This window comes from Myotis lucifugus, unplaced genomic scaffold (genome assembly GCF_000147115.1).
Source record: "Myotis lucifugus unplaced genomic scaffold, Myoluc2.0 scaffold_11, whole genome shotgun sequence".
Lineage (NCBI taxonomy): Eukaryota > Metazoa > Chordata > Mammalia > Chiroptera > Vespertilionidae > Myotis > Myotis lucifugus.
In genome coordinates, this window is record NW_005871059.1 from 15,434,028 (window position 1) to 15,455,783 (window position 21,756).

Below are 21,756 nucleotides of genomic sequence, written 5' to 3' on the forward strand. Positions count from 1 at the left end.
ACAGGCAGCCCTCTAGAAGGATGGAGAGGAGGTAAGGTCACTTCAATTCTGAGTCTTGGGCTACCCACCAACTCCTCCCGCCCTCCCCCTGCCGCCCCCGACACACACACACACATAAACAGCTCCAATTTTACCATCTTCTCAGAATTCCTTAAAGTTTTTTAAGCCAGGGGATAGAAAGTCAAGAAAACAATAAATAGAACTTAATACTCGGGTAAAATCTGATCTCTCTCCAAATTCTTTAAGAGAAGCTGATAAGTATATACAAGAAATCCAGATGCTTTCATTTCTAATCTGGCATGGGAATCAAATAAAACTTGAACAGAGAATAAAAATATTTCTATTGAAGGTATAGACTCTCTTTACCTATAGACTGAATGTAAAAGCTAAAAGTAATTGAAGATTAGGTAGTTATGATCATGCCTTATGGTAGGATAATAAAACTATATACATTTTTAATTATTTTTCTGGTCATGTAATGTGACTTTTTTTGTACAGGGACAGTATTTCTTATGGTTAAAAATAAAAACATTTACAATACACAATAATGTCCCTCATTTTTAAAGAGACATTACATAAACATAATTAGGTTATCCTATCTAATAAAAGAGAAACATGGTAATTAGCCGTACCTCCGCTACCCTTCCCATTGGCTAATCAGGGCGATATGCAAATTAACTGCCAGCCAAGATGGCGGCCGGCAGCCAGGCAGCTTGAAGCGAACATGAGGCTTGCTTGCTTCAGTGACGGAGGAAGCCAACATTCCCCGCCTGCTGCTGCCGGCCTCTGAGCTTGCAGTTTGAAACATTGTTACAAATATAGAAGCTAAACAAAACCCCAGAAACCTGCTTTCAGCCAGCTGGGATCTCAGAACTGGAGTTAAAACAGTGTTTCAATTATAGAACCCAAACAAACCAGATACCTGCTTTCAGCAGCCGAGGCCTCAAAGCTGGAGCCAAGCCTCAGAGCTAAAGCTGGCTCAGAATAAAAAAAAAAAAGAAAAAAAGGACAGGTTGGGAGCTTCAGTCACCTGTCAGCCTGAAAACAGCCCTCAGCCCCTCACCCAGACTGGCCAGGCACCCCAGTGGGGACCCCCACCCTGAAGGGGGTGTGACCAGCTGCAAACAGCCATCAGCCCCTCATCCAGGCTGGCCAGGCACCCAAGCGGGACCCCCATCCTGATCCAGGACACCCTTCAGGGCAAACCAGCCGGCCCCCACCCGTGCACCAGGCCTCGATCCTATATAGTAAAAGGGTAATATGCCTCCCAGCACCGGGATCAGCGGAGCCGCGAGGCCTCCCGGCACCGGGATCAGCGTGACAGGGGGCAGTGCCCAAACCCCCTGATCACCCTGCGGCTCTGTGTGTGACAGGGGGCGGGGCCACAACCTCCCTATCTGCCCTGCTCTGTTCGTGACAGGGGAAGGCGCCCCAACCCCCTGATCAGCCCTGCTCTGTTCCTGATAGGGGAGAGCTCCCTAACCCCCTGATCGCCCTGCGGCTCTGTCTGTGACAGGGTGTGTGACAGGGGGTGGCGCCGCAACCTCTCCATCGACCCTGCCTTGAGTGTGACAGGGGGCGGTGCTCCAACCCCCCAATCGGCCCTACCCTGAGCATGACTGGGGGTGGCATCGCAACCTCCCGATCCGCCCTGCTCTGTGCATGACAGGGGGCGGCGCCCCAACTCCCCAGTCAGCCCTGCTCTGAGCCCGACCAGGGGCTGCACCTAGGGATTGGGCATGCCCTCTGCCACCTGGGAGCAGGCCTAAGCCAGCAGGTCGTTATCTCCCGAGGGGGCCCAGACTGCGAGAGGGCACAGGCCGGGCTGAGGGACCCCTTCTCCCCCCGAGTGCACAAATTTTTGTGCACCGGGCCTCTAGTAATTTTTAATATTGCAACTAACAAGCTTTAGAAACAAAAAAGGCTTTTAAAAAACTTCAATGATATGGGAGATATATACATTTATAGATAAAGAGAGAGAAAGGGAGAGATTTTTCAAAAAAGGAAAGTTTAAAAAATTGTAAAATATAGATTCTAAATAATAATCATAATCCTTGCTCTTATTTTCAAATTTTCACCTAGCAACAGAAAAAAACAGTTCACATCTTCCAAGTTGGCCCAGAAGCAAGACCCACCCACATACAGTCTGACCAATCTTAATGGCTTTGAAGCATTTAAGAACTATGATTTCAAATCACAACTATTCCCCCCAGAACTCTTTGGAGATAACAACAACAATTAGAAAAACCCACCCAAACCACAGAAAAACAAAGCTCCATAAAACTTAATGGCACAAGCCAAGTGGGCCCATGGTCCAAAAAGTGCTTATTTAAAGTCTGATTTTTCAAACACAGAGCTGATTTACAACATTTTTAGGTGAATCTCAAAACATCCTTGTATGTAATTTTCTTGAGCCACAACATACTAACAGAGTAATTTCTGAATTAGAAAGCAGAAAATTGCTAGAATTCCATCCTGTCACATGTAGGGAGAAATACACAAGCAGTTCTGTGGGATCAGTGAAAGGACAGGAACTTTTGGTAACAAAGAAGCTACTTTTAAAACAATAACAAAAGAGAATTGTACTAAACTCCCAGTCTGAGTCCACTTAAAACCTCTCTGCCCTTGGTTTCCGCCAAAACTCATAGAAATTTAGGAATGCAAGACAGCAGGGGAACGTATTAAAAACATGAACATTCCACATAATCCCTGATACCTGGATTAAAATACTTGGATTAAAATACTTGTTTCTCTATTTTCAAAATAGAGAACTGAATATTAAGACTGCCCTTGAATATACTGCTCCTCTCAAAAACAGAAACAAATAGATACTATTTTAAGGAATAAATAACTTCATATTGTTATTTCTTAGTATGTTTCACAGTATGCTGAAGAAAATCACAAGCAACTGAACATTGTGCATATTAAGAAAGTGATGCCGCCCTTGTGGGGGACAAAGAAACTTTCCTTCACTCTCTAGGTTCTTTCAGCTGGTCTAGTAATTAAATCTACATGAGACAGATTCACAAGAGAAAATAACCAAATTTAATTGCATCTGTGTGGGAACCCCTCGTATATGAGAGGCTCAGAGCCAGAAAGGGAAAATGAGGTTATATATGGCATTCTGAGCTAAGGATGAGGTAAGGCACCTTGGGGCTCCAGAGAGGAAGGCCATTCACAGGATGTTAAGAGCAGCTGTTCGGTAATTAGAAGTTTGCCCTGCTCTATAGGTAGGTCATAAAAAGTTCTGGTGATAACTCTTAATATGGACAAGTCCCCTAATTTAAGTTCTTTAAGGGAGAGCTAAAAGTTTCTCATGAGCTTGCAGGGTCCCTCTTGCCTTCACATCAAAATAATTCACATGCCAACGTGGTCTATCTTGGGAAGGCCTGTCCTAAACCCCTTCACCATTAACCACACACATGGACTCAGGTAACTGTAAAATATTTGCCCACATTGGGAATCAACATTAGTGCTCTTCTACCACTGACCACAATTAAGCCATTGTCAGAGCACAATTGGTGTTCAGAACACACAAAGCTCTAATTAGTAGTGGAAAATCATGCTTATTTTCTCCAAAAATCTTGAATTGGAACAAGAGTAAATAAATCAGATACAATCAATCACTTCTCTTCCATAAAAGAAGTAGAACATCTGTACCCTTAATAAGAATAGTAATGGGTTGAGGTTTGTCATCTGAATTCTTGGATTAAAATACTTGTCTCTATAAAAACAGTTTCCTGGTTATTTCCTTACCCTTCTAGTTAAAAGCACTGCTTTGTCTTTAAGTCTTTAAAAATACTGGTTGGGATCAATTCATCCAATGCATTTATTCCTTAAGCATTTACTGGGTCAACACCAATGTGTTGGGGATATCCTATATAATAAAAGCCTAATATGCAAATCGACTGAACAGCGGAACAACCGGTAGAACGACCAGTCGCTATGACACGCACTGACCATGAGGGGGCAGATGCTCAATGCAAAAGCTGCCCCAAGCCTGCAGGGCCCAGGTCAGCCAAGGCAGGTGCCAGCGGGAGCCCCCCGATCACCCCACCAGTTGCCCTGCCGAGGGAGGTGACCAACAGCGGCGGCAAGGGGTGGCGCCGGCCGGCAAGCGGCGCCAGGCTGGCCAAGGCAGGTGCCAACAGGGGGCCTGCCCAATCGCCCCACTGGTCACCCCATAGGTTGGCCCTGATCGCCAGCCAAGCCTAGGGACCCTACCTGTGCATAAATTTCGTGCACTGGACCTCTAGTATTAAATAAAACTATCCCTGCTCTGAAGGATTGTTTCAACTGATTTTTGACAGACTTTGACTTTTGCTTTAATTTACATTTCTGATTGCTAATGAGGTTTACTTTCTTGTCTCGTATCCTTTGCTCATTTATTAACTAAGATACTTATCATTCTCTTGTTTATTGGTAGAAATTTATTAGCTATTCTAGAGCCCAGTTATTATTCTGGATCCTCATCTTGTTTCTTATATGCAAATATATTGCCCCCTTCATAACTTTGTCTTTTTGTAACACAATATGGTCAAATTAATCCATTTCCTTTGTATTTTGTTCTTTGCCCTAAGAACTCCTTCTCTGTCTTAAGGTTATAAAGATATGCACAAAAGAAAATATAGATTTGCTGTTCACATTTAGGTCTATAAATCTAGCAGCAATTTAATTTTGTATATGGTGTGAGGTAGAGATCTAGTATTTTCTTTCTTGTGGTAGTAAAATGTCCCTGTCATTTATTGAAAATGAATTTTCCAAATAGTGAAGAAGGAAGAGGGTTTAAACAACTGGATTCTCAACCTGTCTGGAGAGATCTGAAAGAGAGAACACCTGTACACGTAACTCTAGTATGACATACTAGAGTGCGGGATCCTTCAGGGAAGAATCACCTCTAATTCACACTGGGTTACTTGTAGTACACAGCAGATAGCAGATTATCTGTTAAATAATAAAATAAACACAAAGGCTTTTATAATCTAGTTACCATCCCTTCTAGGTACACCCACCATATACAGGGTGGGGAAAAGTAGGTTTATAGTTGTGAGTATGCAAAACACAGTTTATTCTTGTATTATTATTATTTGTTAATTATTGCATTATTTTCCATACAAACAAATATAAACCTACTTTTTCCCCACCCTGTACTTAGAATACATGAAATGAATAGTGTGCCTCTGTACTTCCTGTTGCTTCTCTTTGAAATCTTTTCTACCTGCCTTACCAATTGGAAATTGTAAACAATTTTTCCAGTCAAAGCACAATGTGTTCCTCTTTTGCACCCACACAGTACCTATAAATACCTTTAAACAATACCTGGGGCATTTTCTTACAAAACACAGGCCAGTGAAATCCCTTTGGGATCTCTACCAAAAATCAAAATTTAAGTCTTAAGATATTAGAGAACTACATATTTTTCCCAGCTTGTGTGGATCAAGGGACACAGGAACTCACCGGTTTGGGGATTGTATATGAGCTCCACATGGGCATTCGGGTAGCTTTTCCAAATCCACTGACATATTCCCTGTGATAAAGGAGACAGTGCTCCTTGTTCTTCTGCAGAACCTTGGGCCTCCCATATGGCAAGTTTAGTTTCTCTGTTGCTGTTACTAAAATAAAAACAACAAAATAAAAATGTTTGTGAAATTAGCAAATGCTTCTTTCTATGCACAATAACTACCATTCTCAGATGACTTATTTATTATGTGCCAGGTACTCTGATAAATATTTTATATCTTTAACCTCTTTTTTGAAAATATTTTACATCTTTAACCTCTTTTTGAAAATGTTTTTATTGATTTTGAGAGAGAGAGGAAGGGAGAGGGATAAAGAGATAGAAACATTGATGAGAGAGAAATATTGATTGGCTGCCTCCTGCATGCATGCCCTCTACTGGGGATCGAGTTCACAACCCAGGCATGTGCCCTGACTGGGAATCGAACCAGTGACCTTTTGTTTCATGGGTCTATGCTCAACCACTGAGCCACACCAGCTGGGCTTTAATCTCTTTTAATATTTATAACAATCCTGTGAGGATTATTATTCTATTCTACAGATAACAAAACTAAGATTTAGATATGTAATTTAGCCACGCAGCTAACAGCTCACAGGACATATTTAAAGAGATAAAACCTCAAAAGTACAAACTTTATGACAAAGAGGATCTACTTTAATAATTGTCATAGGAAAGATATTGGAATTGTATGATAGGTATATCCTAATGTATTTAGTTTTACTTATTTGTTATTATAATCTAAAATTATATCAATTGTTGATATTTTAAAAAACCTATGGGGTATTTGTGCTGTGAAATAACACTCAACAGGTTATAAGATTATCAAACAACCAGCATACTTACTGAACTCTTACTGTGTGCCAGGCACTATTCTAAGGGCACACATATATTAACTCATTTAATCTTCAAAACAACTCTATAAAGTAGGTATCTCCATTTTATAATTGATGAAACAGGCCTAGTGAGTTTAATACAAGAACTCTTAAAAGATATTAGGTAATAATAACATTGCTCTAGGCCAGGCACTGTTCTAAATTCTTTCCATGGATTAACTCTTTTAATATAACTACATGAGGTGAATACCATTGTTATAGATGAGGAGATGGAGGCACAGCGAGGTTACATGATTTGGCCCAGGTTGCTACTGTTGTTAATAGTTCTGGGTTTGTTTGTTTTTCCTCTTTACATTGGCAATAAAATCTTTATGAACAAAAGTCCCTGTGAGCTTATTTTTGAAGGATTCCAAAAAGGTAATATTGTATTTTGTGAGGTCAAAATACCAAAGACTTAACATGTATTCTATTCACTTACCTGCATCTTGAGAGAGATTTAGCCTTTGATTCACCCATTCTACATCAGCATTCTGCAAGATAATGTGGTAGGGGGAAAAGTCAGTCAAGATAGTAACACATATTTTAGAAGGTGGTCAAAATTATTTCTGCAGTAATCACATGAATGCTTTACTATTGAACAAAGAAGCCAGACTAACTTGAATTTAAAGACTAATTCTGCCACTTAGAAATATAGTACTATTCCTTGGAATACTTTTGTGTGGGAGTTTGAATAGCAAAGAGCTTTATAGAGAAGAACTTGGCCTTGCAGTTAGGTAGACCAAGCTTCTGTGACCTTGGACAATTTATCTAACTTCTCTGAGCCCTCTTTATCTTTAAAATGGGGACTAAAGTGTCTGCTTTGTAATGTTTTATGATTATTACTAGAGGCCTTGTGCACAAAATCATGGGGGGGGGGGGGGAGAAGATTCCCTCAACCCGGCCTGTGCCCTCTTGCAGTCTGGGAGTCCTCAGGGGATGTCCAACTGATGGGGAGCTGGCCTAAGTGATCAGTTGGACATCCTTAGCGCTGCGCTCCCCAGGCGTGAGCCCAGCTTCTGGCTGAGCGGTGCTCCCCCTTTGGGAGCACACTGACCACCAGGGGGCAGCTCCTGGGTTGAGTGTCTGCACCCTGGAGGTCAATGCTCATCATAGCATCTGGTCATTCCACAGTTTGGTCAATTTGCATACTAGCCTTTTATTACATAGGATTATTTTAAGTGAAATTCCATTGAGGTTATCTGAAGTAGTAGGTAAGAAGCCCACACTTGTATTCTGATCTTTGCTGTGTGTTTGCTTTTTATTGGGAAGCTTGACTGGATTTTTGGCCCTTGAAGCCTCTTTTTATTGGTTATTTGTGTATTTATTTACTTATGTGGTGTAATGTTATTTTGAGGCTTAGGGAATGTAAAGTCTTTGCTGACTCCTGGCTATAAACTCTTACGTGAGGCAGCAGGTGGTTTATTTAGCTCCACAACCACATTTTGAACTTGGCCCCTTGACATTCATTTTAGCTTCATAGTCTCCTAATAACTGGGCTCTCACTCCATTCTGAAATCTTAGCCCCGCCCATGGGCTCTAATTCTCACAGATAGGCTTGATCCTTGCATTTTAACCTCCTGTACTGACTCTGAGCAGTTGGGGCTCCTTCCTTGAACTGGAATCTCCCTTTGCTGAAAGTCTCCTGGGATCTAAAGTTTTGCCCCTGAACTCAGCAAGTCACCCAGCCCACTTAAATGAAATTCCCAGTGCCGTTTGTCAGCCAGCCTCCAAGTACTGCCTGAAGGACAGCTCTCACTGTTACCTCCCATTTTGAATGCTAGGCGTTTGGCTGAGTAAACTCCACAGCACCTACCCCAGATCACCATCCCTGTACCCTCCCTGCTCTTTCTGCTCTAAATAACCATCCAGGACCATCTGATCTTACAATATAAGAAGAGAGATGATTTAGGAGGGAAATCAAGAGAGCTTCAAGATTCTACTGTTTTAAATGGTTAGGGACAGTTAGCTCACAAGAGAATTAACAATTTCCAAATAGTGCTTTCCAGTTTACGAAGCAAATTCACGTACTTAATCTTGCGGTGTATCTCTCATTTCCAACTGAACCCACTTAGATTTATCTAGTCAATATCTGGGCTAGAACACAAAGCTGGTTGACAGCTCCCTCCCCTGCTCCTAGATTAGCTTGCCCCCTTTACATCCTTACAGATACATAAAGTTATTACTTACGTTGGGTAATGCTGCGCATGAACAATCTAGAGTGTCTGTGGGCAGTGGAACAGTAAAGCCACAAACTGACAACTTGGACACTTCTGCCGCATGGGACGGCTCATAAAAAGGCGCCTTCAGAAGATGGTTTAAACTACCGTGGGTACCGTTGTTTGGTGCTGGCTGAATGTGTAGAAGGTCTGTTTTGAAAAAGAAGTTCAAAGTAGATTTAGGTTGGAAGGCAACAGCATCTGTGTGGGAGACGGAAGAGCACAAACACCCACTGTGCGCATCCTTTAATAAATGCTGCTGTGATGCAGCCGCAAGCTGCATATGCCACTCGGTTTCCTGACTTTCGGCCCCCAGAGTTTCCGCCCCCTAGTCTTTCTAGAGAATAGGAACCGTTGCTGTGGATGGGCTGCGGGAACTTTCTGGAATGTTTCCGTTTCTCCAAAGAAAAGCATCACTGCTACAATGATCACTTTGTTCCTTATACTTTTGGCAAATCTATACTTTTGGCAAAACAAGTTTAAAGAAGTTAAGTGATCTTACTTCTAGTATGCTTACTTAATTATGTGAAAATTCTCTAAGGACAGGTACTTTTTAAAAGCTTTTAACTCTAATGTTCTCTAATTTTTTCCTATACAAGCAAAATACACAGATATTTTTACAGACATAGCTTTAACGTGGCTCCTGATGAGAACGACCAAACAAATCTCTCCGCGAGCTGCAGCCCACCTGGTTCCCTAGGACCCTCCCCACACAGGGCCAGCAGCCCTGACCACACACTCAGCAGGGGACCCAAAATTTAAATTGCTAAGGCAATGGCACATTATATTTAAATGGATATGCTTTGGTTTCTAAGTCATATTCAATTGCCATAGGCCTTGGTAAGATTAAGAATGGCATAGTGTCACCCAGCCGGCGTGGCTCAGTGGTTGAGCATCTACCTATGAACCAGGAGGTCATGGTTTGATTCCCAGTCAGGGCACATGCCCCAGTCACAGCTTCGGTTCCCAGTGTGGGATGTGTGGGCAGCCGATCAATGATTCTCTCTCATCATTGATGTTTCTATTTCTCTTTCTCCCTTCCTCTCTGAAATCAATAAAAGTATATATATTTGTTAAAAGAATGGCATTGTGAGCATATTTATTTCTGAATTCTTTTTTTAAAAATATTTTTTTAATATATTTTATTGATTTCTTACAGAGAGGAGGGGAGAGGGATAGAGAGTTAGAAACATCGATGAGAGAGAAACATCCATCAGCTGCCTCCTGCAAACTCCCTATTGGGTATGTGCCTGCAACCAAGGTACATGACCTTGACTAGAATCGAACCTGGGACCCTTGAGTCCGCAGGCCGACGCTCTATCCATTGAGCCAAACTGGTTAGGGCTATTTCTGAATTCTTAAAGCTAACTTACTTATTGCCTTACCTACATAAATATTTTGTTAATACAATGATCTGAGGTAAGCATGTAATCAGGAATGTAGGTTAGATTCCCTAAAACTAATTATAAGTGTCTATCCAAATAGGACTTTCTTACTTTCCTTTTATGTCAGAAACATTCTCTCTGTAATTATAAGAAAATACTTATGTTTCTAAGTGTATTTTTCCTGCTTTGAAAAGTTGAAAGAGTCATTTTATTCATCTAAGTTTTATTCAATTTTCATCTAGTGCCTAACTAACAGAAAAGCTGGTCTCCTGAGATCTAATGTTTAGCGTTACAAGAAAAAAAAGAAAGAATTCACTCGTAGGATGAATAGTTCTGGATAATAAATAATTCTTCCTCATTTTTTCTCCTTTCTGTCTACATAGTGCATAGCCTCCACCTCTGGGATTCAATTTAGCACCAATTTCAAAATACATTTAAATTATAGCCACATTTTTCTATTGAATTTATGTAGATGTACTTACCACACATTAGGTTATAGACTTCGATATTGTCAAATGGTTCAACTTCAGTCTTCTCTTTAAAACTGGGTCCATGTGCCAAAAAGATAGCCTAGGTGGCAATAATTCTATTATTACTAGATGCAATTTAAACTCAAAAACAGATGTTGGAAGTGACACAATTGTCTTTTTGTGATAGCTCTCCTGCTTGTATATACACCTCCATAAGTGTTTCTTTTCAGATTTAAAAATTACTTTTATATCATTTCCACCTGGAAGTTGTACCAACCCCAATAAAATATAATCCATACTTTGTAAACTTTTTCTAAAGCTACCTGTTTCCACAGCACCTCATATGTCAACAGACCAGGAGAATATAAGCTACATTGGACAACCAAAGCCAGCCCAATTCTACAACATCTGGACAATATAAATTAGAAATTCATCATATGCCATTAGATACTCTTTTCATAGTCCTTTCCTATCATTGCTCAAATATGTTAATACTTGACAAAAATGTTGAAGTTTCTAAGGATTACATTTTTTTGCACAATTTGTACTAACCCACTGATTTCTCAAATATCTATCCCTTTTATTTTTAGGGTGAAATGATCTATTTTTTTTTGTTAAGTAAAGTTAACTTCATTATTTATAACAGACCTATTTGCTTTAGATTGCAAATAACTAGAATAAAAGTATCAAGCATATATGAACAATTCTTTTCTGGTCACAGGAATATATATAATTTTCTAAGATAATCAGCAAAGAATTGGAAGTATAGATTTTTCTTGAATTAACTTATTTATCAAATGGTGCCTAACTAATAGAGAAGCGCTCTCTCTCCAGAGGTTTTAAAAAATATTTACCAAAACATATAACTCATCATGACAATGTGAAGAGGCAGTATATTCATAAAGAGCCTAACACATTTTTCTCTATTTGGAAAGGAGTGTAGGAGTGTGTGTGTGTGTGTGTGTGTGTGTGTGTGTGTGCGCAACTAGATAAGACAATAGTTTACACACATCAAGTTTTACCTGTGGGGGAATACTGGCTACACTTACTCCTGGGCTCCTCTGAGTAGTTTCTTTCCTGGGCTTCTAGAACACCACATGCTCCTGGTTTTCCTCCTTCCTCACTGGTTCTACTTCTAGGCCTCTTTGCTAGTAATTCTTCTTCTCTCAAGCTCTTCAAGTAAAAGTGTGTAGGGCTCTGCCTACACTTAATCTCTGAGGATCTTATCTAGTCACATCTCTATTACATAGTTTATATACCTAGAATTCACACTTTCATCTCTGGATAGACTTCCTCTTTAATTACCTACATAATATCTCCATTTAGATGTCTAAGGCATATTTTGAACTAAACATGTCCAACTGAACTCTCACCTCTTCTCCTCCAATCAGCTGCAGCCACGGTCCAACAGCCTTGCAATAGTCTACGAAGGCTCTCCCGCCCCCAACACATCAGACTCATTCCAACCTAACTGCCTTTGCACTGTACTTTCCTCTGCCTGGGACACCTGTCCCCTGAAAGTTTATTTCTTTCACCTTTTTAAAGTCTCTGTTCAAGTGTCAACTCAATAAATCTTATCCTATGCACCTTATTTTCAGCTGCATATTGCCCCCATGGCATCATGAAACACTCCCAATTTTAACCTACTCTGCTTTATATTTTATTTCCCTAACATACCAAATAATATATTCCTTTACTATGCCAATTATCTAGAAGGAAAGCTTTTGAGGGCAGGGATCTTCATCTGTTTTGGTTTTGTTTATAGATATAGTCAGGAGTCCTGAACATTGGCTATCACAAAGTAGGTGCTCAATTAATATTTGTTGACCAAAAAAAAAAAAACAACAAACAAACAGCGAGTTACCTCCATGGCCTTAAACTTATTGTCAAAACCATGATTGCCTCCTCCACAGGATGAACTTGATTTGCTCCTATAAAGAAATAATATTATTACACTCTGATAATGTATTGATATGATCTTATTGCAAACTTGGCTTTAGTAGATTTTTATGTAGCTTCTGCATTTATATGAGTAAATTTTTCTGTCAACAACAGCATAAATATAGTTTTTTTAATGCTCAAATTCATAACCCCAGAGGAACAAACAGAATAGTAGAAGAGAAGGAAGGAGAATTCCGGGGTCTACAAAAAGAAGTCAAAAGCGTTTGCCTCTTTGACATTGACAAAGGATAACAAAAAAAGGGTTAGAGTAAAATAAGAATTTGTCTTCATACTTACCTGTACACTTACACATTAATGCCTGTGTTATTAAGAATAGTTTGATTAATATGTTACTTTGTTTTAGAAATACATTTTTGAAACTGGAAAAAAAAAACATTTTTTTTTTTTAATCCTCACCCGAGGATATTTTTTCATAAATTTTTAGAGCGAGTGGAAGAGAGAAGGAAAGACAGAGATAAATATCAATGTGAGAGAAACACATCAATTGGTTGCCGCCTGCATGTGCCCCAACCAGGGTCTGGGCCAGGGAGGAGCCTGAAATGGAGGTACGTGCCCTTGACCAGAACTGAACCCGGGACCCTTCGGTCTACAGGCTGACGCTCTATCCAGTGACCAAACCAGCTAGGGCTGGAAAAAAATATTGATTCCTATTTTATGGCAGAGATGTTTAGGAAAATAATATAAAAGTATGAGTAAAGAATACTCAAGGCAAGTTAATTATAACACTTGGTAAGGACAAGCCAATATATTTTGTAAATTCAGAGTTTATTTTTAACTTATGGGATTTTCTTCCATACACTATTGCTCTATTACTTGAATGAATATTCAAATTCAATTTGTTTCTTTGCCTAATTTTTTATATTTTAATCTTTGAATTGAGCAGTATCAGTAATTTTATTTAAGTTAGTATTTATATTGAAAATGATATAGCAATCAATGAACTTCGATTTTTTTTTAAGCAACAATTTTGTGCTGGTTCAAATTAGAACTCTAAAGGGGGGGGTGAAAGAAATACTTAAAAGATTTCTCTCATAGCCCTAGCTGGTTTGGCTCAGTGGATAGAGTGTTGGCCTGCAGACTGAAGGGTCCTGGGTTTGATTCTGGTCAAGGGCACATGCTGGGATTGCAGGCTCAGTCCCTAGCGGGGGGCATGCAGGAGGCAGCTGGTCAGTGGTTCTCTCTCATCATTGATGTTTCTGGCTCTTTCTCCCTCTCCCTTCCTCTTTGAAATCAATAAAAATACATTTTTTAAAAAAAGGATTTCTCTCATTTGCTTTCCCACTCCCCACCTCCCATTCCCCAGACTAACACACACACACACACACACACAATGTTCTTGTTTGGTTTTAAATTGTAGGATCAGCTGAGAGCAGGACTTTAATTTGTATCTTTAAAAAAATAAACTTTTTAAAAAGTCATAAGTAACTCTCACTCAGCTTAAATAAAAATAAATCATAAGATAAAAAAATAAATCACAACACTGAGCAGGCCACACTCAATTTTACCCAATAGAGAAAAGGAAGACATTAAGTAATACCAGGAATGGGGAGGCAAGAGGAGTCCTATTTATAAGACGTTTAAATTTGATTACCCTAAAGTGCCATATCATGTCCTTACCTTAGTTAATTCCAATAAAATTGTTGGTCTAAGGCAGTTGTTCTCAACCTTCTGACCCTTTAAATACAGTTCCTCATGTTGTGACCCAACCATAAAATTATTTTCGTTGCTACTTCATAACTGTAATGTTGCTACTGTTATGAATCGTAATGTAAATATCTGATATGCAGGATGGTCTTAGGAGACCCCTGTGAAAGGGTCGTTCGACCGCCAAAGGGGTCACGACCCACAGGCTGAGAACCGCTGGTCTAAGGTAAAAGCTGTTTAAAAACTATTTTTATCCTTACTGCATAGATATTTGGCCCCCCAAAATTACTGACTATTAATAATTAAGGTTTTAATTCTCTGTGGGAAGCTAGATTATTCATTAGTGAAAGAAAAGGTCTTTTAAGCCAAGTCATTGGTAAAATTTTCTAAAAGTGATCCTTTACTTACCTATTTTCAGAAAAATCTATATAGAATAATCTTATTACTCTTAATGCAACTCCATTAGAAAACTTTAGTAAGTATTGCAAATCTTTATTCAGAACCAAGCCGAGCCAGCATGACTCAGTGGTTGAGCATTGTCCTATGGACACGGTTGGATTCCCAGTCAGGGCACATGCCCAGGTTGTGGGCTGGATCCCCACTGTGGAACGTGCAGGAGGCAGCCAATCAATGATTATCTCCCATCATTGATATTTCTATCTCTCTCTCCCTCTCTAAAATCTGTAAAAATATATTTTTTAAAAAAAATATTGCTTTAAAAAGCTCCATTTCCTATTGCAAGTGAAAACTTTAAAAACTTGTTCTTCTAACTATTCTGCTTATGTTTCCAACCATTAATTTGGCTCTGGAAATGACATCTGGGAAAATGGAAGCTGTCATTTGGAAAAGATGAGTTGATTTTATGTGTCATAATTTAGCTCAACTTCCAAGTACTATCTAAAATCTTTTGGAACAAATTCTTTTTAATCTTCTTCATGTCTAATTAATAAAGTCGAGATCAAGGCCAGGTCTCCACCACAGCTGGGTAATGACACAAATGGGAAATGAGCAAGACTTCTTTCACGGTACCCAGTTGCCAAGTCCTATCTCTCCCTATAGTATCTTGCACATTTTCCCTTTCACTTCTGCTGACACCCTGCTAAGCTAGATCCCTCATTAACTCTCATCTGAACAAATTTCCTAATTGGTTATGTGACTCAGAATCTTCCTATAAACACACACACACCCCTAATCCTATTTAACGCTATTTATCACTGCTGCAAATGGATTGTGTTTTAATGAATACAAATGTGGGACAGAATATGATGAACTAGTACTACCTAGTAAGTTATGAGTTCACTAAAATTACTTTTCTGATAATGAGTTACCATTGTTGCTCCACTGCCCTACAGCCTGTCTGGGGGCTGTTATACACTGAAGCATGGATCCCTACACCTCTTCCCAACTGGCCTCCCTGCCACTCACTTGATCATCCTCCTCCATAAGGCTGCTGCAGTGAGCTCTCTGAAATGTAAATTCCACAATATTCACCTCCAGTCACCTGGTATTTACCAGTGGCCTCTTTCTTCCGGGTCAAAGTCACACTCCTTAGTCATGTCAGATAAGGTCCTTCATGCAGAAGGCAGCTTCATTCCACCCAGTGCCCTAGCGACACAGGACTACTTGCAATTGCTGAAGTCTAGTTCTTTCTGCCATTTCTTGGCCCCTGGGCTGCTGCTGAGCATTTAGAGAAAGAAGCACCTCTGAGAAGACAAGGCCTGGCAGTGCTCAGAGCTTGGCAGGCAGATAGATGCCTTCCAGCAAAGGGAAATATTTCTTTCCTCCTCCAGCTCCAGCCCATGTCAGGGCTTGGTGAGTTGCTTGCATCCATCTTCTTGGCTGAGCGCCTCTTGCAATGCACAGACTGCACCACTGCACAGGGCGGAACCGCTGTGTGTGGCAACATTCAGACTAACTCACTCCAAGTCTTCAAAACACAGAGCAGGAATCACGCTTCCAGGAAGCATTCTCTGACTCTCTCTGGCCACACCTGTGCCATGGCTTGATCCTAGTGCAGCAGTTGTTACACCTGATTACAGCTGTGGTCGCCCTCCCCACCTGGGCTAAGACCTTTAGTGTGGGAACTGTGTCCTATTTCCATTTCTTAGAAAGGTGCCTGGAACAGATTGTGGGAAGCTGCCTATTGTCTTCTCTAGCAGAGAGGTGTGGACAAGGAGCCCGGAATGCTGGTGACCCTTGAAGCGCTGGCAAAGGTCAGGGCTATGCACCCACTGTTTAGTTGAGACAATGGTAGCTGAAGCAACTTCCCCACCAGATAGTCATGCAAATCCTTACAGATAAGATAGTCTGTCTGTTACTGGAACTTGCCTGCCTAAGGGCTATGGGTGTATCCCAAACTCAATAAAATGATGACAAGGTCTGAGCATAAGCAGAGTCCATCTCCTGGGATGGGCTCTCGCCTGGCCCCCCAATTTCCAAATTATTGTTTCTTGTCTGGTCTCTTTCATTTGTGTGCGGCCCCTCTTCCAGATCCTGAACCCTGAACCACGCGGGACGTGGGGAAACGTACACATCTACACAACAGATTTGTCAGCTTCTAATAAATATAAGGCTTATTTCCAACAAATATTCCCAATAAACAGTTATTCATGTTTCTCTGGAAGGGACTTGCACAACACTTCAACTACAGTTTCAAATAATTGGGTTTTCCCAAATTAATAAAACATAACACATGTTGGGTAAAATAAGTATGATGATGAGAAGGAGGAGGAGGATGAATGAAATAGATTACACTGAAATGATGAGATTTGCAATAATTTTGAAATGGGAGTCTAATCTAGTTACCAAATTTTGAACACTGTAACTAAAGATGCATACTTTCACTTAAAAAACTGGTAGTCTGAGACTCAGGTGTTAAGCATTGGGAACAGACTGACCCCAGGACTTCTTCAGATGAGAAGAAGTTGTTCTGGTTTGTTCGGGTTGTTCTGGTTTGGGCTGTACTCAGCATTTTTTATAATCTAAATTGGTTTAATTGGTGTGCTAATAGCAAGAGAATAATAAAACCAGGCTCATTTTGGGTTCCAGGTGAGAAAAACGAAGTCCTGGGGGTCAGGATACTAATTTGTCCAAGTTCTCACAAGAAGCTAGGTGCAGAGCCTGGTCTTGAACTCTCCTGCTGCAGTTTTTCTTTTACATCACGCTGCTAGCTATTAAATGGACAAAGCTCAGCCCTAACCAGTTTGGCTCAGTGGACAGAGCGTCGGCCTGCGGACTGAAGGGTCTCAGGTTCGATTCCAGTCAAGGGCATGTACCTTGGTTGCAGGCACATCCCCAGTAGTGGGTGTGCAGGAGGCAGCTGATCGATGTTTCTCTCTCATTGATGTTTCTAACTCTCTATCCCTCTCCCTTCCTCTCTGTAAAAAAATGAATAAAATATTTTTTTAAAAAATAAAATAAATGGACAAAGCTCATCATTTGAGACTGGGTATTCATGCATGAAACCCAGAAGTATTCTGGTGGCTGGACTCTCCTTCTATAACCCATAGGTCATGCTGTGGGATGGATGGGCCCTTTCTCATTTGGTCTCCTAACTCTTTGATCTCATACTCCTAACGATAACAATTTGGAGAACTTACCCACATTTGGACGTATATTTATTTATATAGAACATATGTACACTACTAGTAATCCTATATATTTAATATAAGTAAAGTTTAGTATTGTTCACATATGTTATCCTTCTTTTAGACTCTAAAATTTAGAGAATGCTGTTCTGAGCCGCGATATAGCCCACTGAGGCACACAAAGGTTAAGAAATTCTAACATCAAGAAGAGCCTGGTGCCATCTAGTGACCAGGTGTGAAACTGCACTCTCTGGCCTAGCAATGAACCTGCTTGGGTTTCCTAGAACCTTTTAAAATAGAGTAGGCTGTCCGGCTGGCATGGCTCAGTGGTTGAACGTCCACCTGTGAACCAGGAAGTTACGGTTCAATTCCCAGTCAGGGAGCATGCCCGGGTTGCGGCTCGGTCCCCAGTAGGGGGCATGCAGGAGGCAGCCAATCAATGATTCTCTCTCATCATTGATGTTTCTCTCTTTCTCTTCCTCTCCCTTCCTCTCTGAAGTCAATAAAAATATATTTTAAAAAGTTAGGCTAGGCCAATCTCCAGTTCCTTGTCCCACACACAGTTATATTAGAACCCAACTCCCTCGTCTCCCTTCATCTCCTTTCTTTGTTAAACATCTTTCAGCCACAGTATTCTCACTGTCCTCTGCATGTCCCCTGGCTTTATGTAGCATACAACAAATAAGATAGTCCAGAAAACATAATATGAGCCTGATTCTCTTTATATCCACTTACACGCCTGGCAAAAATGCTAGAATAAAATTTTTAAGTAGGAAACATTAAACTACCAGAAAGTGTGTATCTTTTGTTTACTGGCTGATGATCAGTCTTCTCCATTTGACAAAGAGAGCAGGAATCATTTCTGTATCTCAAATGCCCAAAACAGGGTCTGGCACAAGCAAGTGTCAGTAACATCTTGTTAAATCAATGAATTGGTTATTTGGGGATGCAATGATTTTTATTTTCCGTAAACACACATATTTTGCAAAGGCTCAATGATCAACATGAATTACAATGATAACTAGAAAAAGAAATGCAACAGCCAATCATTGGCTTGCCTTTACAGCCATAAACATGTTCTTTTACAAAAACCACAAAGATGACAAATATCTTAAAGAGCCAGCCTGGAAGACAACTGATATCATCTTTATATCTGCTGCCTAAAGGAGACCATGGTTGGGGGTGGGGGGTAGAATGTATTGGTACTGACAATCTCTGGAACAATCAATGAACCATCTCAGCCTCCTTCCTCATTCTCATCTATATCATGAAGATTGGGAAGCTAAAATCAGCAACCTAATAACACTCACTTCAAACACAGAAGTTCTGGGTAGCATATAAAAAGGTCAAGAAAATGTCATGCTCAAAAAAAATGTATGTGATCACAATAACAGGGTAAGGTCAAGTAACTTCATAATGAAAGATAGTTGGTAAAAGTATTATAAGTAAAGGGACACACAAACCTCGCAGCCAGCCACTGGCGATCCATCAAAAGATGAGCTTTGTCAATTCTGACATTGTTGGCAAAGTGCAGTCGTTTTGGCAAGTTGGGAGTCAAATAAGGTTTGAAATGCTGATCAGGTTTTCGGCACTGAAAAACAGATAAAAAAATTTTAATTTTGTTTTTCTATGCCAGTTTATATTCAAAATCACTTTATATTGGTTTCAGGCATAGTGCATAGTGGTTAGACTATCATCTACTTTACAAAGTGATTTTCCCCTACCCTCCGATATTTCAAGTACCTACCTGGCGCCATACATGTTATTGCAATATTATTGACTATATTCCCTATGCTGCACTTCACATCCCCATGACTATTTTGTAACTACCAATTCGTAATTCGTAATCCCTTCACCTTTTTTCACTCAGCCCCCCAAACCCCCTGCTATCTGGCAATCATCAGTCTGTTCTCTGTATCTATGAGTCTGTTTCTATTTTTGTTCATGTGTTTATGTTTTTCTTTAGATCCCACATATAAGTGAAATCATGTGATATTTGTCTGCCTCTAACTGACTTATTTCACTTAGTGTAATACTCCCTAGTGCCAACCATGCTGTGCAAATGTAAGATTTCACTCCTTCTTATGGCGGAGTAACATTCCGTTATGTAGGGTGTCCCAAAAAATGTATACAAACTTTTTTCTAATAGTTGAATTGATGTTTCTTTCTTTTCAGATTTAATCCATTGGAATTAATAATTATTCAAAGTGAGTATACATTTGTTGGGATGCCGCCTTTTTATCCATTATATTACACCATCTTTTTATTCGTTCGTCTATTGATGGGCACTTGGGTTGCTTCCAAGTCTTCTTCGGGGTCTCATCTGAAGAAGTCCTGGGTTCAGTCTATTGTAAATAATGCTGCAATGAACATGGGGTGCATATATTCTCCCATTTTAGTGTTTTAGGTGGAATTGCTAGGTCATAGGGCAGTTTCATTTTTAATTTTGGGGGGAACCTCCATACAGTTTTCCATAGTGGTTGCACCAATCCATTCCCATCAACAGTGCATGAGGGTTCCCTTTTCTCCACATCCTTGCCAACACTTCTTTGTTGCAGATAAATTATTTCTTCATGTCACATAAACTGTGAAAACTAATTCAACAATTTTACTTCAACAATTTATTAAGCACTTTTTAAAAACAAGATTTGCTGGCTAGTGTGGTTCAGTGGTTGAGTATCGACCCATGAATCAGGAGGTTACAGTTCAATTCCCGGTCAGGGCACATGCCGGGGTTTTGGGCTTGGTCTCCAATAGGGGGACATGCAAGAGGCAGCCGATTGATGATTCTCTCTCAGCGTTAACGTTTCTCTCTCTCTCTCCCTCTCCCTTCTTCTCTCTGAAATCAATGAAAACATATTTAAAAATACACAAGAAGAGTCAAGCTTAGCTAATACAATAGGAATATTAAAACTATTACCAATGTGGTCTCATTCCCTAATTATTATTTCTATTATTGCAACAATATTTAGATTACAATTAAAAATGTGATGTAAATTATATTGTTTGATATTCTAAGTTTTATATATATCTTTATCTTTACACACCATAAACTTCCCTTCCTTTTTTGAGATAAAATAAATATAAGTCTAGATTTACAATGGTACTTTTGAGCCTAAATTACATATGAAAAATATATACTACACTAGTAGAATAAGTAAAAATTTTTAAAATTACTTTAATTGCACCAAAAATCCCTTCACAATTGACTCATTTACACTTTAAATCACCCACATTTGCTTACTTTTTAAATCAACTCAGTAGGTTTTGAGATCTAGTAGTCTCCCTATTTGCAAAATATTCTGAATTTCTCACAAATTAGAAAGTAATGTTGTTTCTTTAATTATTGCTGCTGTACCTAGCATATTTTAAAAGTATGTAAAAATCAAACTTAGTATCTATGTTAAAAAAATGAGGTAATGAGAAATAGACTATGAAGGAACTTTTTCTCCCATATGACCTTTTTAAGAAGAAAAAAAATAATTCAGATAAAGAATATAGGTATGGGAACTCATACAACTTAACAAAAGAAAGGTAAACAACCCAATCAAAAAATGGGCAATGGACCTAAATAGATACTTTTCAAGAGAGGACATAAGGAAGGCCAACAGACATATGAAAACATGCTCAAAGTCACTAATTATCTGAGAGGTGCAAATCAAAATGACAAGGCTGTACCACCTCACACCTGTCAGAATGGCTATCATCAACAAATCAACAAATGACAAGTGCTGGTGAGGATTCAAAGATAAAGGAACCCTTGTGCACTGCTGGTGGGAATGCAGACTAGTGCAGCCACTGTAGAAAACAGTATGGAGTGTCCTCAAAAAAATAAAAATGGAACTCCTATTTGACCCAGTGATCCCACTTCTAGGAATATATCCCAAGAAACTAGAAACACCAATCAGAAAGAATATATGCACCCCTATGTTCATAGCAGCACAATTTACCATAGCTAAGATTTGGAAACAGCCTAAGTGCCCATCAGCAGATGAATGGATTAGAAAACTGTGGTACATCTACACATGAATACTACGCTGTGTAAAAAGAGATCTTACCATTTGCAACAGCATGGATGGAACTGGAGAGCATTATGCTAAGC

At 39.7% G+C, this 21,756-nt stretch overlaps 1 protein-coding gene across 1 annotated transcript in view; it reads right to left on the reverse strand.

Annotated features, from left to right (window-relative positions):
* Nucleotides 1–21,756, reverse strand: part of ENPP3 (ectonucleotide pyrophosphatase/phosphodiesterase 3) — an 82,054-nt gene that overhangs the window by 16,381 nt on the left and 43,917 nt on the right. Inside the window, exons 15-20 of the mRNA XM_014451919.2 lie at nucleotides 19,118–19,245; nucleotides 12,326–12,392; nucleotides 10,474–10,561; nucleotides 8,578–8,756; nucleotides 6,830–6,881; nucleotides 5,458–5,612 (exon numbers count right to left, since the gene is read on the reverse strand). Coding sequence (XP_014307405.1) covers nucleotides 5,458–5,612; nucleotides 6,830–6,881; nucleotides 8,578–8,756; nucleotides 10,474–10,561; nucleotides 12,326–12,392; nucleotides 19,118–19,245 — 669 coding nt within the window. The remainder of the gene's footprint in view (nucleotides 1–5,457; nucleotides 5,613–6,829; nucleotides 6,882–8,577; nucleotides 8,757–10,473; nucleotides 10,562–12,325; nucleotides 12,393–19,117; nucleotides 19,246–21,756) is intronic.